Source organism: Henckelia pumila, chromosome 4 (assembly GCF_033568475.1).
Source record: "Henckelia pumila isolate YLH828 chromosome 4, ASM3356847v2, whole genome shotgun sequence".
Lineage (NCBI taxonomy): Eukaryota > Viridiplantae > Streptophyta > Magnoliopsida > Lamiales > Gesneriaceae > Henckelia > Henckelia pumila.
This window is the reverse complement of record NC_133123.1, coordinates 208,834,040-208,857,501: the sequence shown is the minus strand read 5'-3', so window position 1 is coordinate 208,857,501 and position 23,462 is coordinate 208,834,040. Positions and strand designations below refer to the sequence as shown.

The window sequence follows — 23,462 nt, the reverse complement described above, 5'->3', positions numbered from 1 at the left end:
CCCTGCTTCATATCCATCAATTCACTAACCTTCGTCTGTCGGAGTGCTGGTGGAAAATACAGCTTATGGAAAGTTGTGCGAAAATCCATCCAGGTAACAACTCTCCGTGTTGAGATAATAGGTGCAGACGTAGATCTATACCATTTTCGAGCACGTCCCTCTACCAGAAAACTGAGAGTCTCCATATTTTTCTATTCTGTGCAATGAAATTCTTGGAAACAGTTCTCCATGCATTCTAACCAATTTTCTGCAGCTTTCGGAGATTTGCCTCCAACCAATGTCTTAGGACTCATCTGAATGAATCGATGCATACTGAAGCGTCTACGATCATCATGGCGATGGTGATGATGGCCCCGACGATGCTCGCGATCGCCCTCAATGCCCCCAAAGTCCACTCACGCTACCATGGCTACTATCATCATCATATCCCGCCATCAACAAAATGATTTAACGGTTAAACCCAAGGCAAAAATATAGATCCCAATATTTGTATGCACGCTCTGATACCATAAATGTAGTGACTCGCACCGTGATCACCTACTAATCAAGAGTTTAAGCATGCATTTAACTTAAATAAACATTAATTAGAAATAAACTGCATAAAACATAACCAAATACAATCCTAAGAAAGGAATATGTAAATACTTAATTTATACAACCAAATCAAAAGTTTGTATCAAAAATTCAAAATCAAACACTAAAGAACCAAATTGGATCCTAGCTCCACCACTGCATCTATGGTCTCCCAGAGCCTCATGCTCCATCAAGTCTGAGACCTGCCCCGTGGAATAGGTGTCCAAAAATAGTACGTAGACGTGACTATAAAATGCTTAGTACGAGAGTATGAGTATACGATATTATATGAACATGTATGCAAGTGTACGGGTTACCAAGACACGAGATCAAAAATATCAAGATCAAACATGGGCCCTGGGTAATGTAGCACTCTGCGCCGTCGCCCCAAGAGGTGACTCACCTACCCAATAATGGAAATAATACCGGTAACCTAACATGAGTCTGTGTGTCCAATCGAGATACCGGTTACTTGACACTTATCAACATGTCCAACCATCTACTAACAAGATATGGTCAAAACCCTAATTTCGGATATCACAAGTATATAGCTCAAGATGCTCATGGAATGCGGCATAATAACATGTCATAATTTATGCAGTTAAAATCATGCAATATAAATAATGTAACACATAATACATGCATACTAAGTCAGGGTATCTCGAACAGTACTTTTGTACCTTAATTCTACTAGGAAAGCTACACCAGCTCTATGTCCAAGCCTATAGTCCGCACTACAATGAAAAATACTCATGCATCATAATCTTATTCTAAAAGTCTTAACTAAGCTATTGCATACTCCCTATTTTCTATAAGAAGCTAGAGTTATACCTTCGTCCGTCGTCAGCCCGCTGATGACGACTATCCCAGGACTTGGGCAACACTCAGCTGCGACTTCGGATCACCTCGCCAACTCCCGGACCAAGCTTAGGAAGGCTGAAAATGCCCCAAACACACTGAGAAAGAGAGGAGAGTTGTGAATTGGTGAGCAAAAATCTGATTTTTAGATGGCCTATTTATAGGCGAAGATCGGATGTCCGGTCTCCTGATCGGAGCATTTCATCCTGCATGAGGGCTACGTCGCCTGCATGTGAAGTTCGGACGTTCCGATCCCTCTTCGAATTGTCTGATCAGCTCATTAATGTCAGCCATGATGTCATCCATCTGACTGAATTTGGACATGTGTTCACTTGAGTTCGAATCATCCGATCTCCAGATCGGAGCGTCCAATCTCCATCGGATCATCCAATCCTTCATGGGCTTAAGTTCGGACCATTCGAACTCTCCGAGCCCAAATAAGCCCACTAACCACTTTTTGGAGGTTCTGTATCCGATTTCTTGGTCCGGTTGATCATATTCAAATTCATTAATCATGTTTACTTAAATCTAAACATGAATAACCACTTAATCTCGTAAAATGGAACTAAGCTACTACACTCGTGCTTTACGTCCTGAGCATAGTTCGCTCACGTCCATGTTGTTGTGTTTCTTGGACACCCACATTCGACGGGACAGGTTTTTAGGTGGACTAGGAGCGAGACCAGTGGTTAGTCGGTGATCCGGGCCTAGTAGCAGGGGTCGCCGGTGGTTTCTAGATTAAGTTTGTAAACTGATATTTTTCTATTTACCTTGGATTGTATTATTTTTCGTAGTAACTCTGATTAAGTATTTTAATTATTATTATTGCATTCTTAAAACTTTGGTTAGTAGGTGATCAGGGTTCGGTCACTATAAAAAATTAGTTTTTTTAATTAATTCGGGACAATGGAAATTTGTGTGTTATTAATTATTAGTATTTCGATTCACACGACGTGTTTCTAAAAAAATTGTTATAATTAATTTGAAATATTCAAATTGAGGTTATAATGTAATAAAAAAAAATCAAAAATCGTATTACAATTTGAAATTAATATGTTCAAATAATGGTCATAAATTGTAAAAATGAATGAAATGCTACACTGCAATTTAAAATTATAAAAAAACGAAAAATAAAATATCACCGTGACATCATTTTTCTCTCTATGCCTGTCTCTTACTTATCTACTAATACTCGAAAGCACGCGTTGCATGCTTATGCAATACATTTTTTAAATATAAACAAAAAATTAGAGAACAAATTTGAAAAGTGTTTTTTATAAATAATAAATTAATTTTATAAACATGGTATTTTCGTAAATAAGTAGCTATAAATGGACTAAATAAAATGTCATTTTGGTAATTAAATATATACTAAAGGGTAAAATAAAGGGGGTTAACCGTACCAATGTACCAACCCCTCAATTTTAATAAAATATAATAGATTAATCACAGAGAAGATCTGCTAGTGGGGCGGCACACTTATTATTAACGTCTCTTATAAATTATGTCATCTTTAGAGTCCTCTTTGGAGAACATGTGGATCTCGCTAATTTATGTCATCTTTAGATTATGTGTTCAGAAGCGATAAATAACCTTCGCTTTGATATCACTTGATAGGATCGTGGATGTGTGTAGAGAGGGAGTGGGGGAGAGATGAATACACACACCATGAAATTTTCTCCTTCGAAACTGAATTTAGTTGGGTTGAAAACTGAACTTGATCTTTCTCGAATGTCAATATCAATTGACCAACAAGTAATTGTGAGAAAATAGGTCAACTGATAGATGAGAAAAATATATGAAATGACTTGGTAAACTGAAGTGCAGAAGATGAAATTAAGAATTACAAAGATTGTTTCTGGATGTTCAAAGTTTTCAAATACTTCTAAGTCACCCTTTCTTCCAATGATATTTGGATTTCACAAGAAAACATTGAGTTTTACAATACTTTGCAAAACTCAAATTCAATTTGTATTGAACACAGCCAAACTAAAACTCTGATTACAATAATAGTCCTTGACTGATCTAAAATATAATGATTTATAAATGAATGCATGCACTATTTGATCATTCATTGATCAGATACAATATTTTGATAGTGCGCTTCTTGAGTGTGATAAGTTTTTCTTTGAATATTTGAGAGCTTGAATAAACGACTTGATGTTTTTGATCAAACATTCGAGATTTCTCTCAACTGAATCACCACGACTTTTTATAGGCAAACTTTTGTAACGGTCAGATTTTTCGAAGTAGATTTGTTGTGGAAAACAATATCCATTTTAATGTTCTCTTGTACATGTCATATGTACTATTCATGGGTACACTGGTAGTGGCAGTGTGCCTGCAGCTTTTAAAATAACCATTTAATTGTACGAAAAACTTTATCCACAAATAGCTTGATCTCAACTGATTATTCTCTAAAAAGCATGACTGGGAAATTTGAATATTCCTTGAAGTACATCTGTTGACGTCCCTAGCCTTTCAGTTATGGTCGGGACCAGCTGAGAATCCTTGACTAAGTCGAGAAAATTATCTAGTTAAGGTTCAGTCAAGGTGTTGAGTTCAATCGCGGTATATTTATGTCTTTTACTCAACTGTTTCCTGTCACGGTTTTTTGAATATTTCGGTTGTCTAGTCCAGTTTTGTAGTGTCAGTTAAGATTATGGACAATTAACTTAAATATATTGTTTCCAAAGTGTTCCAATAGATTGAAAATTAGTTACTAAAAACAATAGATTTTTAAATTACATATATAAAAGATTAAGATACTAAGATAATTAACATCCCGAAAATAGAGTTCGAATCAAACTAAACTTGTAGAAAAAGTCTAATATATACTAGATACCAACTAGAGTCCTAAAGATATAATAAAGATAGTACTAAAAAATAATGATAGACAAAATTAAATCAACCAAATCAATTGAATTTAAGGTTTCCCATTTTCAATATGAAGGTGGTTCCTTGATGATATCTCACTATCAATGTCTTGACCTCCCCATTTTCGCATTCGCTCGGTCGTTAGCTCAACCTGAAACAAGTAAAACTCTATATGTCATCAGCAAGATGTCAAGATCAGGGGGATTATGCACGTAATTTGTGTTCACAAGTAAATTTGGTACCATATTAACAACAGTACTAACCTCCTTGTGCCAGTTGGTTTTGTAAAGGACCAGGAAGAGCAGCAGTGTCTGCAAGCCAACGCCAGCTATCATGCCTCCCCACAGTCCCTGCATGAAGCATATTGTAATATAATCTATTCACCAACTATGAATGGAAAAATGTACGAATATAACACAGAGATGTGAGTTTAAAAGTACTAACCTCCACTCCCAAATTAGCTACATAGCCAAGAAAGTATCCAAGAGGCAGACCAAAAATGTAATAGCAAGCCAAGTTTATATAAGCTACCAGCCCTTGCCACCCACCTCCTATAGCAACACCTGCGCACATTTTTTCCATGAAAGACACCAGACGGTGAATATAAGCAGAAACTAGTAAGCGAGTCGCACTAGAAACAATCGGTATATATATATGTACCTGATATCACAGGCTGGATGCTGTTAAGAAGCATTGTAATTCCAAGAAGTGGCGAAAGATGAGCCACAGCTGCTTGCATTTCTTTGCTATCAGTAAAGATAATCGAGAAATGGTTTCTAGCAGCAAGGACAATCACCACGCAAAGGATCCCGATTAGTAGGGACTGAAAGAGTGTCACATAGACTGAATATTTGGCTGCTCTGGGATGACCCATGCCGAGCTCGTTGGAGACGCGTACACTGCATCAAGAAAGATTATGTTGTGATGAAACGAGTAATTTTTTGGATAAAAATCTTGAATTTTACCTTATAGCAGCATTGACTCCAATGAAGAACATTGCTTCCCACTCATCAATAGTCATGCTGGAACATATATAGCCAAAGAAACTAGGCATTACTTTTTAACCACATAACATACCTGCAGTAAAGAAAAGAAAGATTTGCCATTTGACAAAAACCAACTCCCGTTCCAATCGTTAGAAGATAAGATAAAGATACAAAGGTAGATTGGTTCAACAAGAAAATTAGATGGTATCCTCATAGTGAAGTGGCCTCTTCACTGCTAAAAGTATACTGGAAACCAATTTTTCCAAAGCTTAGAGCTAAAGAAAGATGGCCCAACAACAGCTTTCACTTAAATTTACACAAAGATTTGAGAAAAATATAATGGCTAAAAACTCACCATATAGAAAGGGAACCAACTGCGGTCACAGCATTATCAAGATGGCCGGTGAGGATGATAATGCTCATAATATACCATATCTCCAAACAAAGCATAATAGCAGATTCAAGTGACAATCTGACAAAAGCCCAAATCTCTTGAAATGCAGACCACGAAAACCCTTTCCAGCCATCTTTACACCACCCGACGACATACACAAATTGCGCAACTGCAGATCCCCATCCGGAAAGATCAAATGCCACAGCCGCACCAGTTGCTCCCCAGCCAAATACATAGATAAAGAGCCAACATAGAAAAGTATGTGAGATCAGAGCAACAACTCCGGTCCAAGCAAGCATGGAAACTTTGCTCTGAGCTTGAAGGAATTTTTGGGTTGGAAAAATGACAGCTAGAGAACACAATTGCGGGAGAACCATGAGTGTGTAAACTCCTGCAAGATTTGCTATTTCTTCTTGTTGTCCTAATAACTTGAGGATTGGGGTGGCAAATATATATAGTGGTGAAACAAGAATGCAAGTGACGGATAAAATAATTATCGAGCGTTGCATGTAAACTCCTAGCATATGAACTTGTCCGGCACCATATGCCTGCCCACATAGTGTCTCCAGGGCACTCCCCATACCAAGCTACAAAAATAAAATATTAAAAGGTCCACTTTAGAACTTTGTCATCAAAATCAAGAATATAATTAGAGCAATATTATTGTGATCAAATTAAATTATAACGGTCACCATATATAAATTTTGATTGTTACAATTCCCTATAATGTAGCCTTTCTTGTTCGCATTGCATTTCATAAGCTTGATCAGGTATATGATCAAACTCGATCCTTTCCCGACTGTAAAATTAAATATAATGGGTGATTTTATCGGCGTTCGGAAAGTAGGATTTGATTCGCTAGACGGATGGGAGAGAATCAAATAATGCGGTTAAAAAAACTATATATGGTGTTCAAAGTTTAGTTTAAAACCCAAAAAAACTATAAATCAATATATATATATATATATATATTTGGTATGTATATATATATATATATATACCAAACACCAAACCCAATTAATGAAAATCGAATTTTTTTAACTTGAAAATAAATATTAAAATCGAATTTTAAATTGTTCGATTTCAGTTTTATGTATATCAAACCAAACCGACCGAATAACCTAAATTTCATTAGATTAATAATTTTATTTAGATTATTATATATTCATGAGATTATATTTAGTAAATTAAATGAAGAATATTGTAAATCATTTTTAGTTGGTCGTTTATTTATTTATTTTATTGCAACTCTATATTTAAAGGTGTTACTAAGAAATTATCTTCGGGCAAATTATTTTAAACTCCCCATTATCAAACTTCTATTTATCTTAACTCCCTACCCACCCTTTTCTTTGTTTTCACTCCTTAGTGGTCCCCATTTTTGAATTAATAATTAATTAAAACTAATCCTTTGTATGTGGCTTTGTTATACCTATCGAACCAGTCCCGGCCATGCAAGACTATCAGTTACGCAAGGTTTCCAGCCGATATACTCTGGAATAGGGTCCAACATGCTTCCGTAAGATTAATTAAATTTAAATACCTCTTTGACCATAATGTCGTCGGGTCATACCTGCCGAGTTTTACGAAGTGCTCCTCACACTCCAACCACGCAGTCGCAACAGATGGTTTCTGCACAAGCTCCTTCAATGACACCCAGCAAAGCCTTAATTCGTTTTCTACCTTAAGACGTATGGTATATAAATATAATTATAAAATATGAGCATGAAAGAACGAGAGATTTAGGAAATTTATTCAGACATATATATCATTATTACATAAATCAACTTCTTTGAAGAGGAGAAGACAACTTGTTTAGCTACTCATGGTAGCCTTGTTCTTGAAATACATAAAAGAAAACTTAGTTAAAAAGAGAGATAAATATTACAACAACTTATTTGTAAGAAAACTGAAAGAAATGATCGAAGTCTTCAGCTTCCTCAAATGTCTGTATTTATAAATATAGTTCCACTCGTTTCACTAAAAAACTTCAGGGAATCTTACATCTGTCTTGTATTCTTTATGTAATTATTGATGACATCTTTTACTAGTGGAAGAGTCACATGTCATTACAGCTTGTCTTGTATTTTTTATTCCATTATTGATGACATCTTTTACTAGTGGAGGAATCGCATACCTGCCACTTTTTTTTTGTTTTATTCTCCTCACATTCGTTCTTTATTGTTGTCGGGACATCTTTTACTTTTGTAGTAGGCCCCTGTGAAACACATCTTTAGTGGTCCCTGTCCACCTTTGCTTGTCTCGGAAAATCCTTCCGATCCGTTCGAGGTCTAAAGGTTTTTCCGAATTCTGGATCCTTCTGATTTGGACATTCGGGGCAGATATCTCTGACTATCGTCCGATATGAGCCATGTTACAAAATTTTCGGCGAGTTTCTTTACTTTTCGGCAGCTTGTTGTTCCACAAAAAGTTCCTCTTCTTTTCGAAGAGTTTTTCCGCGAAAGTCGTAGTTTTCCCTATCATTGTATTTAATAGGAACAATCCATTCACAGAATCCTGATAAAATTTGAATGGAAACTTAACTTTGTCCATCTCGGTAAGACAGACCCAAATACCCCATGCCCTTCTGGTTGAGATCTCATCTCCTCCGAAAGTGGATGCCAAGGGTATTTCTTCAGTTTTAGGATCCTTGATAAATTTATGATTATTTATATCAGGTCTCCTGAGCTTGATGAAATGAAAGGGTTCGTGTGATCCTTTCCCTGTTGGTTCTGGAGCTGCACTGAAAAAATATAATTTTAGTACACTGGACAAATGATCATTATTTGCCCATGTTTCTTGGACTGCTTCCTGGATCCATTTTGGTAACTGTGATATCTCCGAGAAGCCTGGTGATGTTGTATAAACTGAGGCCAAAGCCCCAAATTCATATCAGAGTTTTACATCCTTGGGATTGACGTTGTTTTTTAACCAAACCCTTGGATATATTCCTGCAACATCAACCCTGCAAGTGTTTGGGTTGATTTTACTTCTTGTATTCAATTTCTCCTACCTCTGTTGATAAACCTGGAATGGAAAAATAATAGATGGATTAGTATCAATCTTAGATTTTCCCTTGTCAGTGTTGGGCCTAAGATTGATCTCTTCTTTTTTTACCCAAGAGGCGGAGGGTTGACTTGATGAGTTCTTCTCACCAATTGTTGCTTCATCCAATTCATCAAAAGCTGATGGTATATTAGAACTTGTTTCTTGGGTTTTAGAATCCCCAATATCTTGTTCTACAACCAGTGGCTGTATTTTTTCTTCTGGTAAAACCAATGGTTTTATCGTTTTCTGTTTATGAGAAACCAATGGTTTCTCTATAGCCCTCATAATTGGCCCTTGAATAGCGGCCCATAGTTGAGTTTGAGCTTGCAAACATCTTGTAATTCGATTAGATACTTTGATCCGATCAGCTTGTTGTATCCTGCCAGTCATTTCAGCATTAATGACTAACTGGTTGAACTCGGTTTGAAGCAACCCAAGGTGTTTCCTGAGATGCCTCTGCATTTTCATGATGGAATCCACGTCACTGCCTTCCATTCCTTGTTAAAAAATCTGCAAGAATATTTTCATGAGATTTAATAATAACAATATCAAAAATATAATTTTGACATAAGGCTTATCATCTTAATAATCTATCTTTCTCTGGTTTGGATTCAATCTTATTCCTTAAGAAAGATTTTACCTGGGTATTATCAACTTTTAAGGTAAATTTTTTAGCAAGTAAAAATAAAGGTCATTTTTCAAAAGCCTTTTTAACTGCGTAAAATTCTTTTTCGTTGATATGCCATCTGATTCCCTCAGATTTTGTAAAAAAACCGCTACAGTATCTGCATGGTATTTCTCCATCTGGAGTGAGCTTAGTAAGAACTGCTGCCCACCAATCGTCGCTGGCATCTGTAAATAATACCAAATCATCCTCATCTACTAGTATAACCATTTTCGGGAGTTTCTTACATATATCCTTCAGTTGGTTTACCCCTTTAATATGTTCTTCGGTCCATATAAACTTTCGTCCTTCTTTAACAAAGGATTGAATACCTTTCTGTACATTGCTAAGTTTTTTATAAACATCCCTGCAAAATTAACCACTCCGAGACAACTTTGAAGCTGTTTTATGTCTTTAAGTTTATTTGGAAATTCTGTACCTTTTCCACAATATGGGGCTGTAGAATTATTCCAGATTCATCAATCTCAATGCCAAGGAATTTGATTTTCCTTGTTGCTATGATTGCTTTCTTTTCAGACAAAACCAGTTCTTTCTTTTTACAAATATTAGAGAAAATTTCTAAATGTTTAACATGTTCGTCTATGTTTTTTGATGCTATAATAATATTATCAATATAAACAAAACATAAAATTAAAATAATCTTTAAAAAGATTATCCATCTTTCTTTGAAAAATATGGGGTGCATTAGCCAATCTCATAGGCATAACTTCCCAAATATAGTGTTCTTGTGGAGTAGAGAAGGCTGTGAATTTTTTACTGCCTTCTTCCATCCGAATTTGATAAAAACCAGATTTACAATAAAACTTTGAGAACACTTTAATGTTTCGTACGCATCTTATTAAATGTTCTCTACTTTGTATAAAGTACCCATCAAACTCTAGGATTTTATTAATACCTTGGTAGTTAATAATTAGCCTGTGTTTTTTTATTTTTATTTCACCATGATTTCTAACCAGAAAACCTGGGCTGCTATATGGTGAAAATCCTTCTTTGATTAAACCAAGATCCAAATTTTTCTTGATAATCATTCTCATATCCCTTTGATCTGTTATGTTCATCGGGATAGGCTTATATCTAACGAATTTATACTCTTTTTTTTCTTTTAAAGTAAGGTTGGCTTTGAGTTGATTTCTATCCCACCATGCTAGAGGATGCTCATTATAACTTTCTTTGAGCCTCTTTTTGACATCTTCAAGGGATACCTTGTTCTCCAACTCTATATCTCTGTGGGTTAGAGTTACCTTGAGAAGATCCATATCATTTATTTAAAGTTCTTGTTCTCTTATTATTTTTAACATGGTTTCTCTAAATCTCCTGGAATCTTTCATCTTTGGGTGAAAAAGTTGTCCTTTATCACCACGCTGGCTGCGAAACATTATCGGCATTTGTCGATAAAAGGAAATCTTGAGTCTTTGAACGCTAATCTTATGATCACAAATGGTAGTGAAAATAAGTCGTCTTAAATCGTTATCTTGTGTGTCTTTTTTAAACATTTGTAAAAAGTTATTCTCCAACAAGATATCAGCTCCTGTATCGTGGAAATATATTGGCGGTGTCTTTACCTTGTACCAAGGAGTCTGACCTGCGCCTTCCATAAAGATTTCTGCTTGGTTTATTCGTTTGCAAAGAATTAGAATTCTTTTCGAGAAATTTTGTCCAGCATTTTTTGGCAAATCTTCTTCACAATCTATAGGAAAGACTCCTCTTTTTGCTGTACAAATCCTGCTCCTGATTCAATATAGGCTGCAAAGTATTCAGCCTTATATTGTTCATACAACATCCCAATTGGAATGTATATGGAGAAAGGACTTGTTGTCATTTTACTTAAAGGGATTACTAAATGGCCCTGCCATTTTTAATAAGCTGCGTTGTAACTCAGTTATCCGATTAAGTCTATTTAGCCTTAATTTTCCTAAGGCCTCAGTAGGTAGAGTATGGTTACTCTTTTCTACTTCTTTGATGTGTTCTAGTAAATCATGCTCATGATTTACCAACTTCAAGAGTTGTTTCTTTCTCTGTTTGTGAAAAGAGTTTTCAAATCTGGTTAGGGATTATCCCTTACCTAATTTTCTTGATTGGCCATCTCATAGAATTTTTATTGAATTCTTCAAGGTTTTTATTTTTCCATAAACTATATTCCTCTTTCAAAGTGTTTCCATGGTTTATGGTCATCAAGGAATTCTAGGCCAAGAATAAGCTGATCTACTTCTTTTCCTGGAATTCCACAGATTTGAACTTCCAATTCTCCAATATTTATCACTCCTTGGTAAGTTCCTTTTTCCTGTTGTTCTAAATAGTAAATCGAATTACAAGGGAATTGGTTTTTGAAACTCGTAATTTCGAATACTATTTTGATTTCTTTCCATCCTATAGGAGATCTATGTTTTTCCATTATGGAAAAATCCTTTTCTTCTAGTGGAATTTCTTGAATAGGAGATTTTTCCTATCTCCGACTTGTCATTCGGTTACCCTGGAAAGATAACCTTCTAGGTTCTATTTTATGATCTCTGTATAGAACCAGTTTGTCTTGGATTTGAATATCTGTTTCCTAAATTAAAGAAAATTTGATTCTTTCCGGGTAGATTTCCTGCGCAACCTTTCCGAAAATCTCTGGAATTTCAATCAATCATTTCTAATAAATAATTCTGAATGATGAGTATTAGAAAGAGCATATGAAATCTGATATGTAATAGAGTATGGTCTATTACCTTCTTTCATTAATCAATTTTTCATGAAATTTTGATGCAACGTCAAGGCTCGACTAAAATCTCTGTCAGCTAAATTGTAGGCTATTCTTGGGTAAATAACTCCTACAATTTTTCCTGCACATAAATTTCGTGAGATAGTTCCCAGAATAACATCTTGTATATTCACCATTCTTTTATCGCATACTACGATTTTTATGGGTGAATCTATTCCTTCTTTAAAAGTAGCTTTGATCATTATTTGGATTGCTCCAATATGAATCCAGGACATCGTCCTTGCTACTTCACTTTTAAGCTTTTGCAATTCTTCTCTTATTTCTTCAAAAGGGATTAATTGCATTTTAATATGATTACTAGTTAATTCCATTGGGATTGCCAATTACCTTTTCGATACCTTGTAAATCAGATTGTGTCTTCTTTGTCTAAGGCCCAGGTTTCCTAGAACTCTTTCCACTTGTCCTGCCAAAAATCCTTGATATTTTTGTAGAGTAGGATTTTCTCTCATAATACTTTGGATCATATTATGAGATACATTAGTTTGACTAAAAAATCCAACCAAACTCTCATGTGTTTCATGCTGAACACTTATTCTTTAGTCTGATCCTGATTCTGATTTTGATTCATCATCAGATTCTTCTTGACTACATAGTATTTCTTCCTCGTATATGCTTTCATCTGAGGGTATATCTTCAAACTGATATACTTGGACAAGATCCTGAAAGAAGACCGCATCATCCATGTCAGGTGTTGCTTCAAAGAGTTTGACTTCTTTCTACTCATTTTCTGGACAATTTGTTGAAATATGTCCCCTTGCTCTGCATGTCCAGTTGTTACAATCTTTAAAACTTTCATTTGCTCTCGTATGAGTTCTTCTGAAAGTTCTTCTAGATGATATTCTTCCCCTGCTTTGAGATGAGCTTGTTGTTGGGGATGTTCTTGTAGGTCCACTTCTTTTCCCTAATCTATAAGATCTGGCCTTCTGTTTGGACCAAACTGTCCTTGGTTTCCAAGAACCTCTCATTCTTTTGTTATAGGGATTATTTTTTAATTTCTTTCTTTTAAATTCCTGTGATCTATTCCCAATGATTGTTGGGAGATAATTTTCTCTACAACATAAAGGAGTACGTTTATATATACCCTTATCTTTTTTTGTAGTTCTTTTGTAATGTTGTCATGTGACACTATTCTGCCAATTTTTCTTTAAAAAAAGAGGCGCGTCTTGCCAATGCATCAAGATTACCTGGAACGTATTCTTTTATCAGCATTTCTCTCCAGGGACTTGACATTTTTGCGAAAAATAGCTGAATAGCTACATTTTCCTCGACTCCCGAACTCCATCTATATTTAGTGAATAACATGATGTATTCATTAACTAAACAGATATCATGTAACTCGAGGCTATACAGAGCTTGAGTATATCTTCTCTTTTTCTCTGTATCTTGATTATTGAAATAGTCTACCCTTATGAATTGTGTTTTAAATAGGGTGGTCATTCTTCCTCCAATATCGCTGAGGGATTCTCCTGCTAAGATTGATTCTTTAGTTTCTGCGTAGTCATCTCCCAAGCGATCTTAACAGATCCCATTAGACTCATTCTAGAAGTTTAATGAATTCTTCTTTATTGAGATCTAATGTCCCTGTTGCAATTCTCATAGCTGACGTCCAATCATCTATAAGATCTTCTCTGTTTTTGAAATCCAGCACGTCAAGGTTTAACATAACCCCATAAGGATGTATTTGATCTAAAACAGTTTTTTCGTAAGGAGTTTGATGGAGTGGGTTTTTACTCCGTCTTGTCCTTGTTCCTGCTGGATGTGAATTTTCTCGAACCTGGAAATTCACTAGGTGGTTCTTCTGTTTTAACAACATATCTCGGAGGATTCCCAGTAGGTGGTAGCTCACCTTCATGGAAATTCATCTTTAGATCTACAACTTTAAGATTTGCAAATGAATCTGCAAGATCTTGTAGATCCTCAAGATTTAATATTTCTAAAGTAGTCATCAGATCGTATTTTTTTCTGATACTGTTTTTATAAGATTAATCATCATCTCTTCATCAGTTAAAGATTTTTGTACCATTTTGGTTTTACCTTTCTGATGTAACAAAGGTTTAGTACCAAACGAGAGTGGTAATCTTCCTCCTTTCCTAGAACTCGATGTTTGTTCTAGATTTTGGATTTTCATTTGAAGTTCCCTTAAAGTTACAAGAATTTTTTCTTGTTTCTTAAGGATTTCTCCAATTTGTCGAGGTATTTCATACAGCTGGTTGCTGTAATATTGTATTGTCTTTTGAATTTCTCTAAGATCTCCAGAGAGTTTAGAGGAATCTGAGGTAATCTCTAAAAATTGAGAGTTAGAAATCATCTTTCTTAATCCCTTCAAAATCGAGAGCATTATTAATCAAAACCTGTTGTAAGGAATATATTTTGAATAGATTAACTTGTTTATAGGATTTCATAAAATCCTCTTGATTCAAACCTTCGTTTGAAGTCATATTTTGTAAAAAATATTCTCCTCAACAAAGAAAAGTATGAATTAACGAATAATATAACGTCTGAATAATTAACCTAAGGCTTTGATACCATTTTTACGGATAATTCTTCGTACCATAATTAAGCACAAAATCTTCAGATTTTAGCATAAAGTCTTTAGATTTTAAGCATAAATCAAGTACAAGAATTAAACATTTAATTATTCAAGTTTGGTGATCCTAGGGAGCTATTGCAAAGAATCTAATGGGTAGGAAACTAGGGCAAAGTCAAGTTTGGGTTTGGATATTTATCACCAATTTGCTCATTATCAGTCGAACATGTTGCATGTATATAATATTTTAAAATATATTTTAATAATTAATTTACATAATTGTCAAAACCAAAATATCGGTAGAAAATCGAATTGATGGAAAATTTCTAAAATTGAATAACAACCGAAAACTAAGGTAGTGTTTGGGAGAGTTTCTAGAAAGCACTTAGCATTTTCTCTATAAAATTTTGAAAATTTATAAAATTTTGTTAAGGAAAAGCGGAGAAATGATTTCTAAAAGCTCTCCCGAGCGAACAACCAAAAAACCAAAAAAGACCACAGATTACCCAAGAACCCGACAATTTAAGTGGATTTATGTTAGTGATCCAATACCAAAATCTACAAAATAATTCCATATATGCATCGAAACACATCATCTAATTTTTCTAACACCCAACTTTCTCTACGTACTAGAATCAAATACTACTTTTGATCTAGTTTGATTGGCTTTATCCACTCCAACACAATGCCCCATAGTCTCAAGTCTCACCCGATGATCAAGATAGTCAAACTAAGTTAGTTAGATAAGCAGTGTGTTGAAGGTGATGATAGGAGAATTGGACTCTGACTTTTGATTAAAAGTTCACCTGCTCCATCAATTTGAACATCTTCGGATACAGTAATGATTAGGAATTATTGCGTTAATCCGTAATTTATCCGTTACACACCGAAAGATAGCAACTGCGGCTCGTTTCACGTTAAAAAAAAAAAAAAAGTATGATCTCAACTAACCATGAACCCGAAAGAGAAGGTGCAGACAACAGAGAGCGCAATAGAAAAAGCCGAGAGCTCAACATCGCCTAGATGGCCGACGAACGCAATACTGACGGAGCTGACGCTGTACTGGCACAAAATTTGCAGTCCGATCAGCCCACCAATCCTCCACAGCTTCGATGATTCGTTGCAGAAAACTCGCCACCACGCTCTCAGACTTTTCGCCGGCGGATAGTCGCCGCCGTCCCCGAGAAGCGGCGCCTCCATTTCGATAGCTGCAGAGTCCTTGAAAATTTATATAGTGCTTGTAATATATATTTGTACCGATATATTAATTAATTTTGTCGGTGATTTTCTAACAAACCAAGCAAAACAATAGATTTCTCTTGTTAATAGCACGGGCATCTAGAAGTCGTGAAAAACATGCATAAGATTAATGTAGGCTTTTCATGTTTGTATTAAAAATAACGTTTATTATTGTAGAAAAAAATAATCAGATATTCAAAACTTTGAAATAAATCTGAAAATGTGGATACCATTTTTTTTTTTTTTTTTTTGTGTTCGACTGTTTTGAGACAATGTGCATTGATGTTGGAATATTATAGATATTTTTAGTTTGTCGATCCATGAGTTTATGACAATTTATTTATTTGTCTTAAATTTAATTATTATATTTTAAATTTAAAAACAAATATATTGAAATAAAATTTTGTATAACGATCAACTTCTTTTCTTTTTCTTTTTTGAAGGAATGATAGATAATATATAATTATGTCAGACGATATACCTATAAGAGAATCCACTAAGAATGATTGTATGTATAAATTATATTGGCGGACCTCTAAGAGACAAAAATATGGCCTCGATCGGTCTTCTTCTTATCTTAATATAGTCACAGGACAACTGCCAAAAACTTTCCATTCGTCTTCTTCTGTTTATCTTTTTTTTAATATTTTTATTTATATAGAATTTAAAATATTATAATTTTTAAATAACACGGAATCTATTGTGGAAATTTCTCGTATATGTTAATTTTTCTACTCTTTTTAAGATGGCTACGTTGAATCTTTATCTCGTAAATAATATTCGTGAAACAGTCTTATTTTTATGTTGAATTTTTATCTCGTAAATTTCTATGTTATCTGGAAGGATTCAAACCCTCTTGCAGTCAACCTTAAATTCAATACTAGGAGAAGATGGTAAGTGGAACATATGTTTTCTTGATATTTTTATATTATTTAAATCTCATGGTATATTATAATGTATAAATCTACGTTCACTAATTGGGGATAGTTTTCTACAATTATTATGTTTGAGTTGATCTTGCCTATGACCTTGTCTAATAGGTTAAAATAGACACCTATGATCTAATCTGGGGAGTTAAGCTAGATACCTATGATCCAATCTAGGAAGTTAAGCCAGATACCTACGATCCAGTCTGGGAAATTAAGTCAAACATTATGAGTTCAGCTAGAAACTCATGATCCAATATGGGGAGTTGTGGGGACCTTGGGTGCTAATCTAATCTTAAGGGCAATTAAAAAATAAGCATCCTTAATTAAATAGACAAGAAATCAATTTTTTTTTCTCAAATTGGGGTGAGCTCGAGCCGCAACTATTTGCAGCTCGAGCGCTCCTTTCCGCTGCGCAAAATAGAAGCTCAAAATAGGGTGCGCTCGGCTGCAAAATATTGTAGCTCGAGCCTGTCCTAGGCAGATGCTCGGCTCTATTTTCTGCAGCCCTCCTTTGCTCTTTCTAATCTTTTCTATAACATGTTCTTTTCAATCTCAAACAAGCACATACATTGATATCAAGTTCTACACATATTCACAAGTTGATATTACATCCATCTAGTGATCCGAATACAAGAAAAGCTAGATTAAAAGCAAGTATGAGTAGAACATATATACAAATTAAGTTCTTGTTTCTTTTCCAACTTGATTCACAACACATATATTACATCATCTGCTATAACCCGAGTCACCACATGCTAAGACTCTCTCTCAAGATACCCTCGACGTCTCTGTCTAGCTCCTGCCCCTTCTGTTGTCATGTACACATACAAAACAAGACAACAGCCGGATAACTCTGGTGAGAATATAATTCTCAGTATAATCGACATAAACATGCGTTAACGATAGAAATTCAATTCAAGCTATAACATAAATAGGACGCATATTTAGTAAAGACAATTGATCCACGTTCTCGAGATTTTGTATCCGATCTCGGTCTCAAGATTCGTTTGTTCATTTTCGATCTTGGAATCAAGATTCGTAAACGATCTTTATCTGGATATATCCGGGCCTTGGGGATCGTAACCGACTCAACATCAAAGGTAAATAACATAATTCGAAGATCCATTTACCTTAGATGGATTCACAATTCAAGTATGTGATTTTTTTAGCGGGATAACTCAAGAATCATAGTTCTCGAGTGTCAAAGCTCTTAACTCTCGATGTCATCTTATACCTTCTCTTTTCTTGTTCTTGGAGCGTTCCCAATCTGGACAATCTAAAACAATAAAACATATCAACTACTGCTCAAGATCATAGAAATTAATCCAATCAAACTAACTTCAAACCTTTTTCACTTCTTCGCTGATTCAAATACGGAATTCCTTAAGTTGATCTCTTCAATACAAGGCTGAAAATACATCAAATATATTTCAAAACATCAGCATGAACTCATATACTCTTCAGCTCAATCAACAAGTGATATGAATCTTATGTATGAAAGGCAACGCGATTTCAACGAATCGCACCTCAATTCGATAACAAAAGAATTCAAAGATTTTTGTCCCGACTTTGAAACAAGTAACAGATTTTGGAATCTCCACCTCTAGTTGAACCTGTAACTAGCAACAGAGAATTCACAATAGAAAACAATCAAAGATTCAAATTAGACCTTCAAATGAACCTGTCTTTGACAACCCAATTGAAAATCGATTGACAAACGCCACAAAGCTATGAAACTTTGATAAGTTTGATTTTGGGTAAAGCAAAAGCTTTGATAAAATTCTAGAGAGAATTTTGTATTGAATAATTAATAATCTGAAAATCTTAGTTATTATTAAAATAATGAATGTTGTAGTATTTATATTACAACCCAAAATATTGAAAGATAACGTAAAATAAATCAAAAAGATATCAAAGATATCTCCTAAAGGTTCCTAGTAGGAATAAAAGACCTAAAATAAACAAAATAAATCCAAAATATTAAAAATCCCAAACACACACACAAACACCTTCAGTGCATGTAAAAGGGCATGGCGCGGGCGTGCTAGAGAGAGGCGGGGGTGCGCCGAAGTTGCGCAAACAATGGCGCGGGTGCGCGATAAGGTAGCGCGGGCGTGCCGAGAGTTCGCAAAAACATCGTCAATTTGGCATCCGTAAGCGCGGGCGCGTGATCATGAGGCGCGGGCGCGCTTCTTCTTCGCAAAATAATGGCGCGGGCGCGCCTTGGCTTCGAGCAGGGTCTTCAATTTCTTCACTTTCTTGACCTCCTTTGACCTCAATAAGATTATAACTTCCTCCAAATTGAATATCAAGAAATCCAACGCCCTCTTGTGTCTTCAACAACAAAGATTGAAGTGCTTCCTTAAACTTCTGAGCTCGGCCTCTCGTAACCGGTCCTCGTGGTATCTCCAACGGATCCTTAGTCACTTGATCAGCATGCGAGCCATCCATGATCGCATCATCTTTCCCTTTTTGAAAAGGATTTGTCCTCAAATCTTGATCGTCACCTACATCAAACGGAGTTAAATCAGAAACATTAAAAGTATCACTTACATTATACTCACCTGGCAAATCTAATTTGTAAGCGTTGTCATTGATGCGCTCCAATACTTGAAATGGTCCATCGCCTCTAGGTAGAAGCTTTGAGCACCGTTTTTCAGGAAACCGCTCTTTCCTCAAATGCAACCATACCCAATCTCCTGGTTCAAACACAACTCTCTTCTTTCCCTTATTTGCTTACTTTGTATACTGCAAATTCTTTTTCTCAATGTTCGCCTTCACTTTTTCATGCAAATTTCTCACAAATTTCGCTTTTTTTTTACCATCCATGTTAACCCTTCGTGATAGAGCATCCGCTACCACATTTTCCTTCCCTTGCTTGTATTTGATAACGTAGGGAAAAGTTTCCACAAAAGCCACCCACTTGGCATGTCTCTTGTTCAGATTTTGTTGTCCTTTGAGATGCTTCAAAGACTCATGATCTGTATGAATCACAAATTCTTTTGGCCTCAAATAGTGTTGCCATGTCTCAAGTACCCTTAACAACGCATAAAACTCCTTGTCATATGTAGAATAATTCAAGGACGCCCCACTTAGCTTCTCACTGAAGTATGCAATCGGTCTCCCACCTTGCATCAAGACACCTCCAATCCCTACACCTGACGCATCACATTCAATTTCAAAGGTATTAGAAAAATCAGGTAAAACAAGTAAAGGAGCATTAATTAATTTATGCTTGACAATATTAAAAGACTTCTCTTGCTCCTCGCCCCAATGAAATGGAACGTTCTTTTTTATCACCGCAGTCATAGGTGCCGCCAAAGTACTGAAATCTTTCACAAATCTCCTATAGAAACTTGCAAGGCCATGAAAACTTCGAACTTGACCAATAGAAGTAGGCGTTGGCCAATCTCGAATTGCACTTACCTTGTCCTCATCAACTCTGACACCTTGGGAACTCACAACAAAGCCAAGAAACACAAGTTCTTTTGTACAAAACACATACTTTTTCAAGTTAGCATACAAATGTTCAGCTTTTATTGTGATTAGCACAATTCTCAAGTGTTCGACATGCTCATCCAAATTTTTGCTATACACCAAGATATCATCAAAATATACCACAATAAATTTTCCAATATAAGCATGCAACACATGATTCATCAATCTCATAAAAGTGTTAGGTGCATTAGTTAGTCCAAAAGGCATAACTAACCACTCATATAAGCCATATTTAGTTTTAAAAGCAGTTTTCCACTCATCATCTTCTCTCATCCTAATTTGATGGTAACCACTTTTTAAATCAATTTTACTAAAGACGCTAGAACCATGCAACTCATCCAACATATCATCTAGTCTAGGAATAGGATGCCTATACTTGATGGTAATGTTATTAATGGCTCTACAATCCACACACATTCTCCATGAACCGTCTTTCTTAGGAACCAACAAAACAGGCACTGCACAAGGAGACATAGACTCACGTACAAACCCCTTATCAAGAAGTTCACTTACCTGCTTTTGTAGTTCTTTTGTTTCCTCCGGGTTGCTCCTATACGCTGGACGGTTTGGCAACGCACTTTCGGGCACAAAATTAATTTGATGCTCAATCCCCCTCAAAGGTGGTAATCCTTGAGGCAAATCCTCCGAAAATAAATCTTCAAATTCCTGCAAAAGAGAAACAACATTGCTCGGAAGATTTCCTGCTATATCACTTGTGTTAAGGAGAAACTCCTTATAGAAAATCAACACAAGTGGAGTATGCTCATGTAAAATCTCTCGCAACTCACTCTTTTGGGCCATAAATATTTTTTTATCGACCTCTTTCCTTTCAATTTTTTTTTCATCTTTTATCGCAACTCACTCTTTTGGTCCTCCAACACTTGCTTTGGAGTCATCGGTAACAATACAATAGGCTCCTTTTTCAAGGTAAAAGAATAACGATTTTTAAAACCGTCATGTATCACCTTCCTATCAAATTTCCACGGCCTACCCAACAAAATATGACAAGCTTGCATAGGCACCACATCACACAACACTTCATCTACATACTTACCAATGGAAAACGGTACTACCACCTGCTTATGCACTCTCACCTCCGAGCTATCATTAAACCACTGCAATTTATAAGGTTGAGGATGCTTTATAACAGGCAAACTCAACTTTTCCACCAGCTCATAACTCGCTACATTAGTGCAACTCCCACTATCAATAATAACACTACATACTTTGTTATTCACAAAGCATCTAGTATGGAATAAATTCTCCCTTTGAGTTTCTTCCTCCTCCTTTTGTTGTACATTCAACACTCTCCTGGTCACTAACAATTCTCCAACCACTGCATCATATCCCTCTTCATCAGGATCCTCCAACGCAGGCATACTATCATATTTCTCATCCTCACTCTCCGACTCAATCTCACCACCAGCATTCATAATCATAATTTTTTTATTAGGACACTGACTGGCAATATGACCAAGTCCTTGACATCTAAAACATTTAATATCCCTAGAACGAGTATTAGTAGTTTCAGGTGTACCTTTACCCACTTGTTTCGGTGCCTCCAATTTGGTGTCAAATTTTGGCTTGGACACCGACTTGTTGTCCTCCCATTTTGCAATGCTTAGACGCCAAGGAGTTGATGATCCTCCACCGGTAGGAAGTCGACCAGCTCCTCTCCTCTTGAGCTGCTGCTCCACCTTCATGGCTGTCTGCACCATCTCATCCAAATCAAAACAGTGGCGAAGCTCCACTTGATCTTGGATTTCTCTATTCAAACCGCACAAAAATCTGGCCATTGTAGCTTCATTATCCTCCTCAATGTTGGTCCAGATCATCATGGTTTCCAACTCCTTGTAGTAATCCTCCACACTTCTTGGACCTTGCTTCAGAGTTTGTAATCGCCTGTACATGTCACGATAATAATAGTTAGGCACAAACCGTTTCTTCATGACACGCTTCATCTCTTCCCACGTCTCAATAGGCGGCTCTCCACACCTCCTTCTAGTGGTCACTAATTGATCCTACCAGATTAACGCATAGTCTACAAACTCAACCACTGCCAACCTCACTTTCTTAAGATCAGAATAGTGATGGCAATCAAACACAAACTCTACACGCTTCTCCCATTCCAAATACGCCTCTGGGTCAGATTTCCCATGAAACGCTGGAATTTTCATCTTAATACTACTAATATTTCCATCCTCCTTACTCCCCTCCGTATATTTTCCCCGTACTGCTTCTCGCCTATGTCTACCCCCATGTACTCTCCTCTCTCCATCCCAATTCTCATCAAAACTCTCCTCATCTCCTTCAAAATTATTCCCCTTCCTATCTTTATTTTTTTTTTCACTACCACTACTCTCTTCCAATCTACTCATCCGCTCATGAAGAGGTTCCAACTCCTTCCTCATCACCCTAGTAAATTGACCCATCAACGCATCCATTTGAACCTTGGAAATTTCTTGATTCACACTTTCACTAGCATCTTTATTAGGATTCATGGTACCTGCAAGAAAAAGGTTAGTAGTAAAATTCCTCACACAAGTTCTCACAGATCACTCCAAACGAATCACTCCAATACTCTTTTTCTTTCCACTCAATTTATGTAGGCTTTTGCTTTGTGTAAAAGTGAATCAAATTCTCAAGTTCACAACTTTTAGACTCTTGAAGATCGACTCTCAAAGATCGACAAAAACAAGAAGAAGAAATTTATGGATGCTCGAATTTTGACTCGCACCCAAGGATGAACAAGAACGAAAATTGTCCACAAGTTATCTTTGCTTCTTCTATATTTTTTTTTTGAAGCCCCTTTTCTTTTTTTTCTTTTTTTTTTCGGTCTCTACCTTTTTTTTTGTTTTTGAATTTATAACTTGTAGCACAAGACACGAGACTTGGATAACAAGTTTGAAAGAATGAAATAGAAATTTGAGATGAGATAGATGAAGAACGAAGAACGACGAACGATGAACGAAGAATGAAGAACGAAGAAAGAATATAGATTAAAGAAGGATACGACTTACTTGAGTCAAAACCTTAAGCTTTGAAATGATATGAATCTTATGTATGAAAGGCAACGCGATTTCAATG

At 35.9% G+C, this 23,462-nt stretch overlaps 1 protein-coding gene across 4 annotated transcripts; it reads right to left on the bottom strand.

The window, feature by feature from the left end:
* Nucleotides 1–4,181: 4,181 nt before the first annotated feature.
* Nucleotides 4,182–16,084, bottom strand: LOC140864210 (protein DETOXIFICATION 35-like). Of its 4 annotated transcripts, none has more exons than XM_073268219.1 (8): nucleotides 15,661–15,800; nucleotides 7,262–7,332; nucleotides 5,650–6,275; nucleotides 5,274–5,330; nucleotides 4,969–5,207; nucleotides 4,753–4,871; nucleotides 4,572–4,658; nucleotides 4,182–4,459 (listed from the first exon to the last, which is right to left on the bottom strand). In XM_073268219.1, the coding sequence occupies exons 3-8, from the start codon at nucleotides 6,267–6,269 to the stop codon at nucleotides 4,358–4,360; spliced, it is 1,224 nt and encodes a 407-aa protein (XP_073124320.1). In that variant the 5' UTR covers nucleotides 6,270–6,275; nucleotides 7,262–7,332; nucleotides 15,661–15,800; the 3' UTR covers nucleotides 4,182–4,357. The 4 variants fall into 4 exon arrangements, with proteins under 4 accessions (XP_073124320.1, XP_073124318.1, XP_073124321.1 ...); XM_073268217.1 differs by having other exon boundaries at nucleotides 7,262–7,371; nucleotides 15,661–15,793; XM_073268220.1 differs by having other exon boundaries at nucleotides 7,262–7,367; nucleotides 15,661–15,762.
* Between the last annotated feature and the right edge of the window lie 7,378 nt (nucleotides 16,085–23,462).

Excerpts from the sequence above, each read along its gene's own strand:
- LOC140864210 (XM_073268216.1), bottom strand. The coding sequence starts at position 15,909 with ATGGAGGCGCCGCTTCTCGGGGACGGCGGCGACTATCCGCCGGCGAAA. Across the intron at positions 6,276-15,660 it reads CCTTCTCTTTCGGGTTCATG|CTTGGTATGGGGAGTGCCCT; the intron begins GTTAGTTGAGAT and ends TTATTTTTGTAG. Across the intron at positions 5,331-5,649 it reads GTTGGTTCCCTTTCTATATG|CATGACTATTGATGAGTGGG; the intron begins GTGAGTTTTTAG and ends TATATGTTCCAG.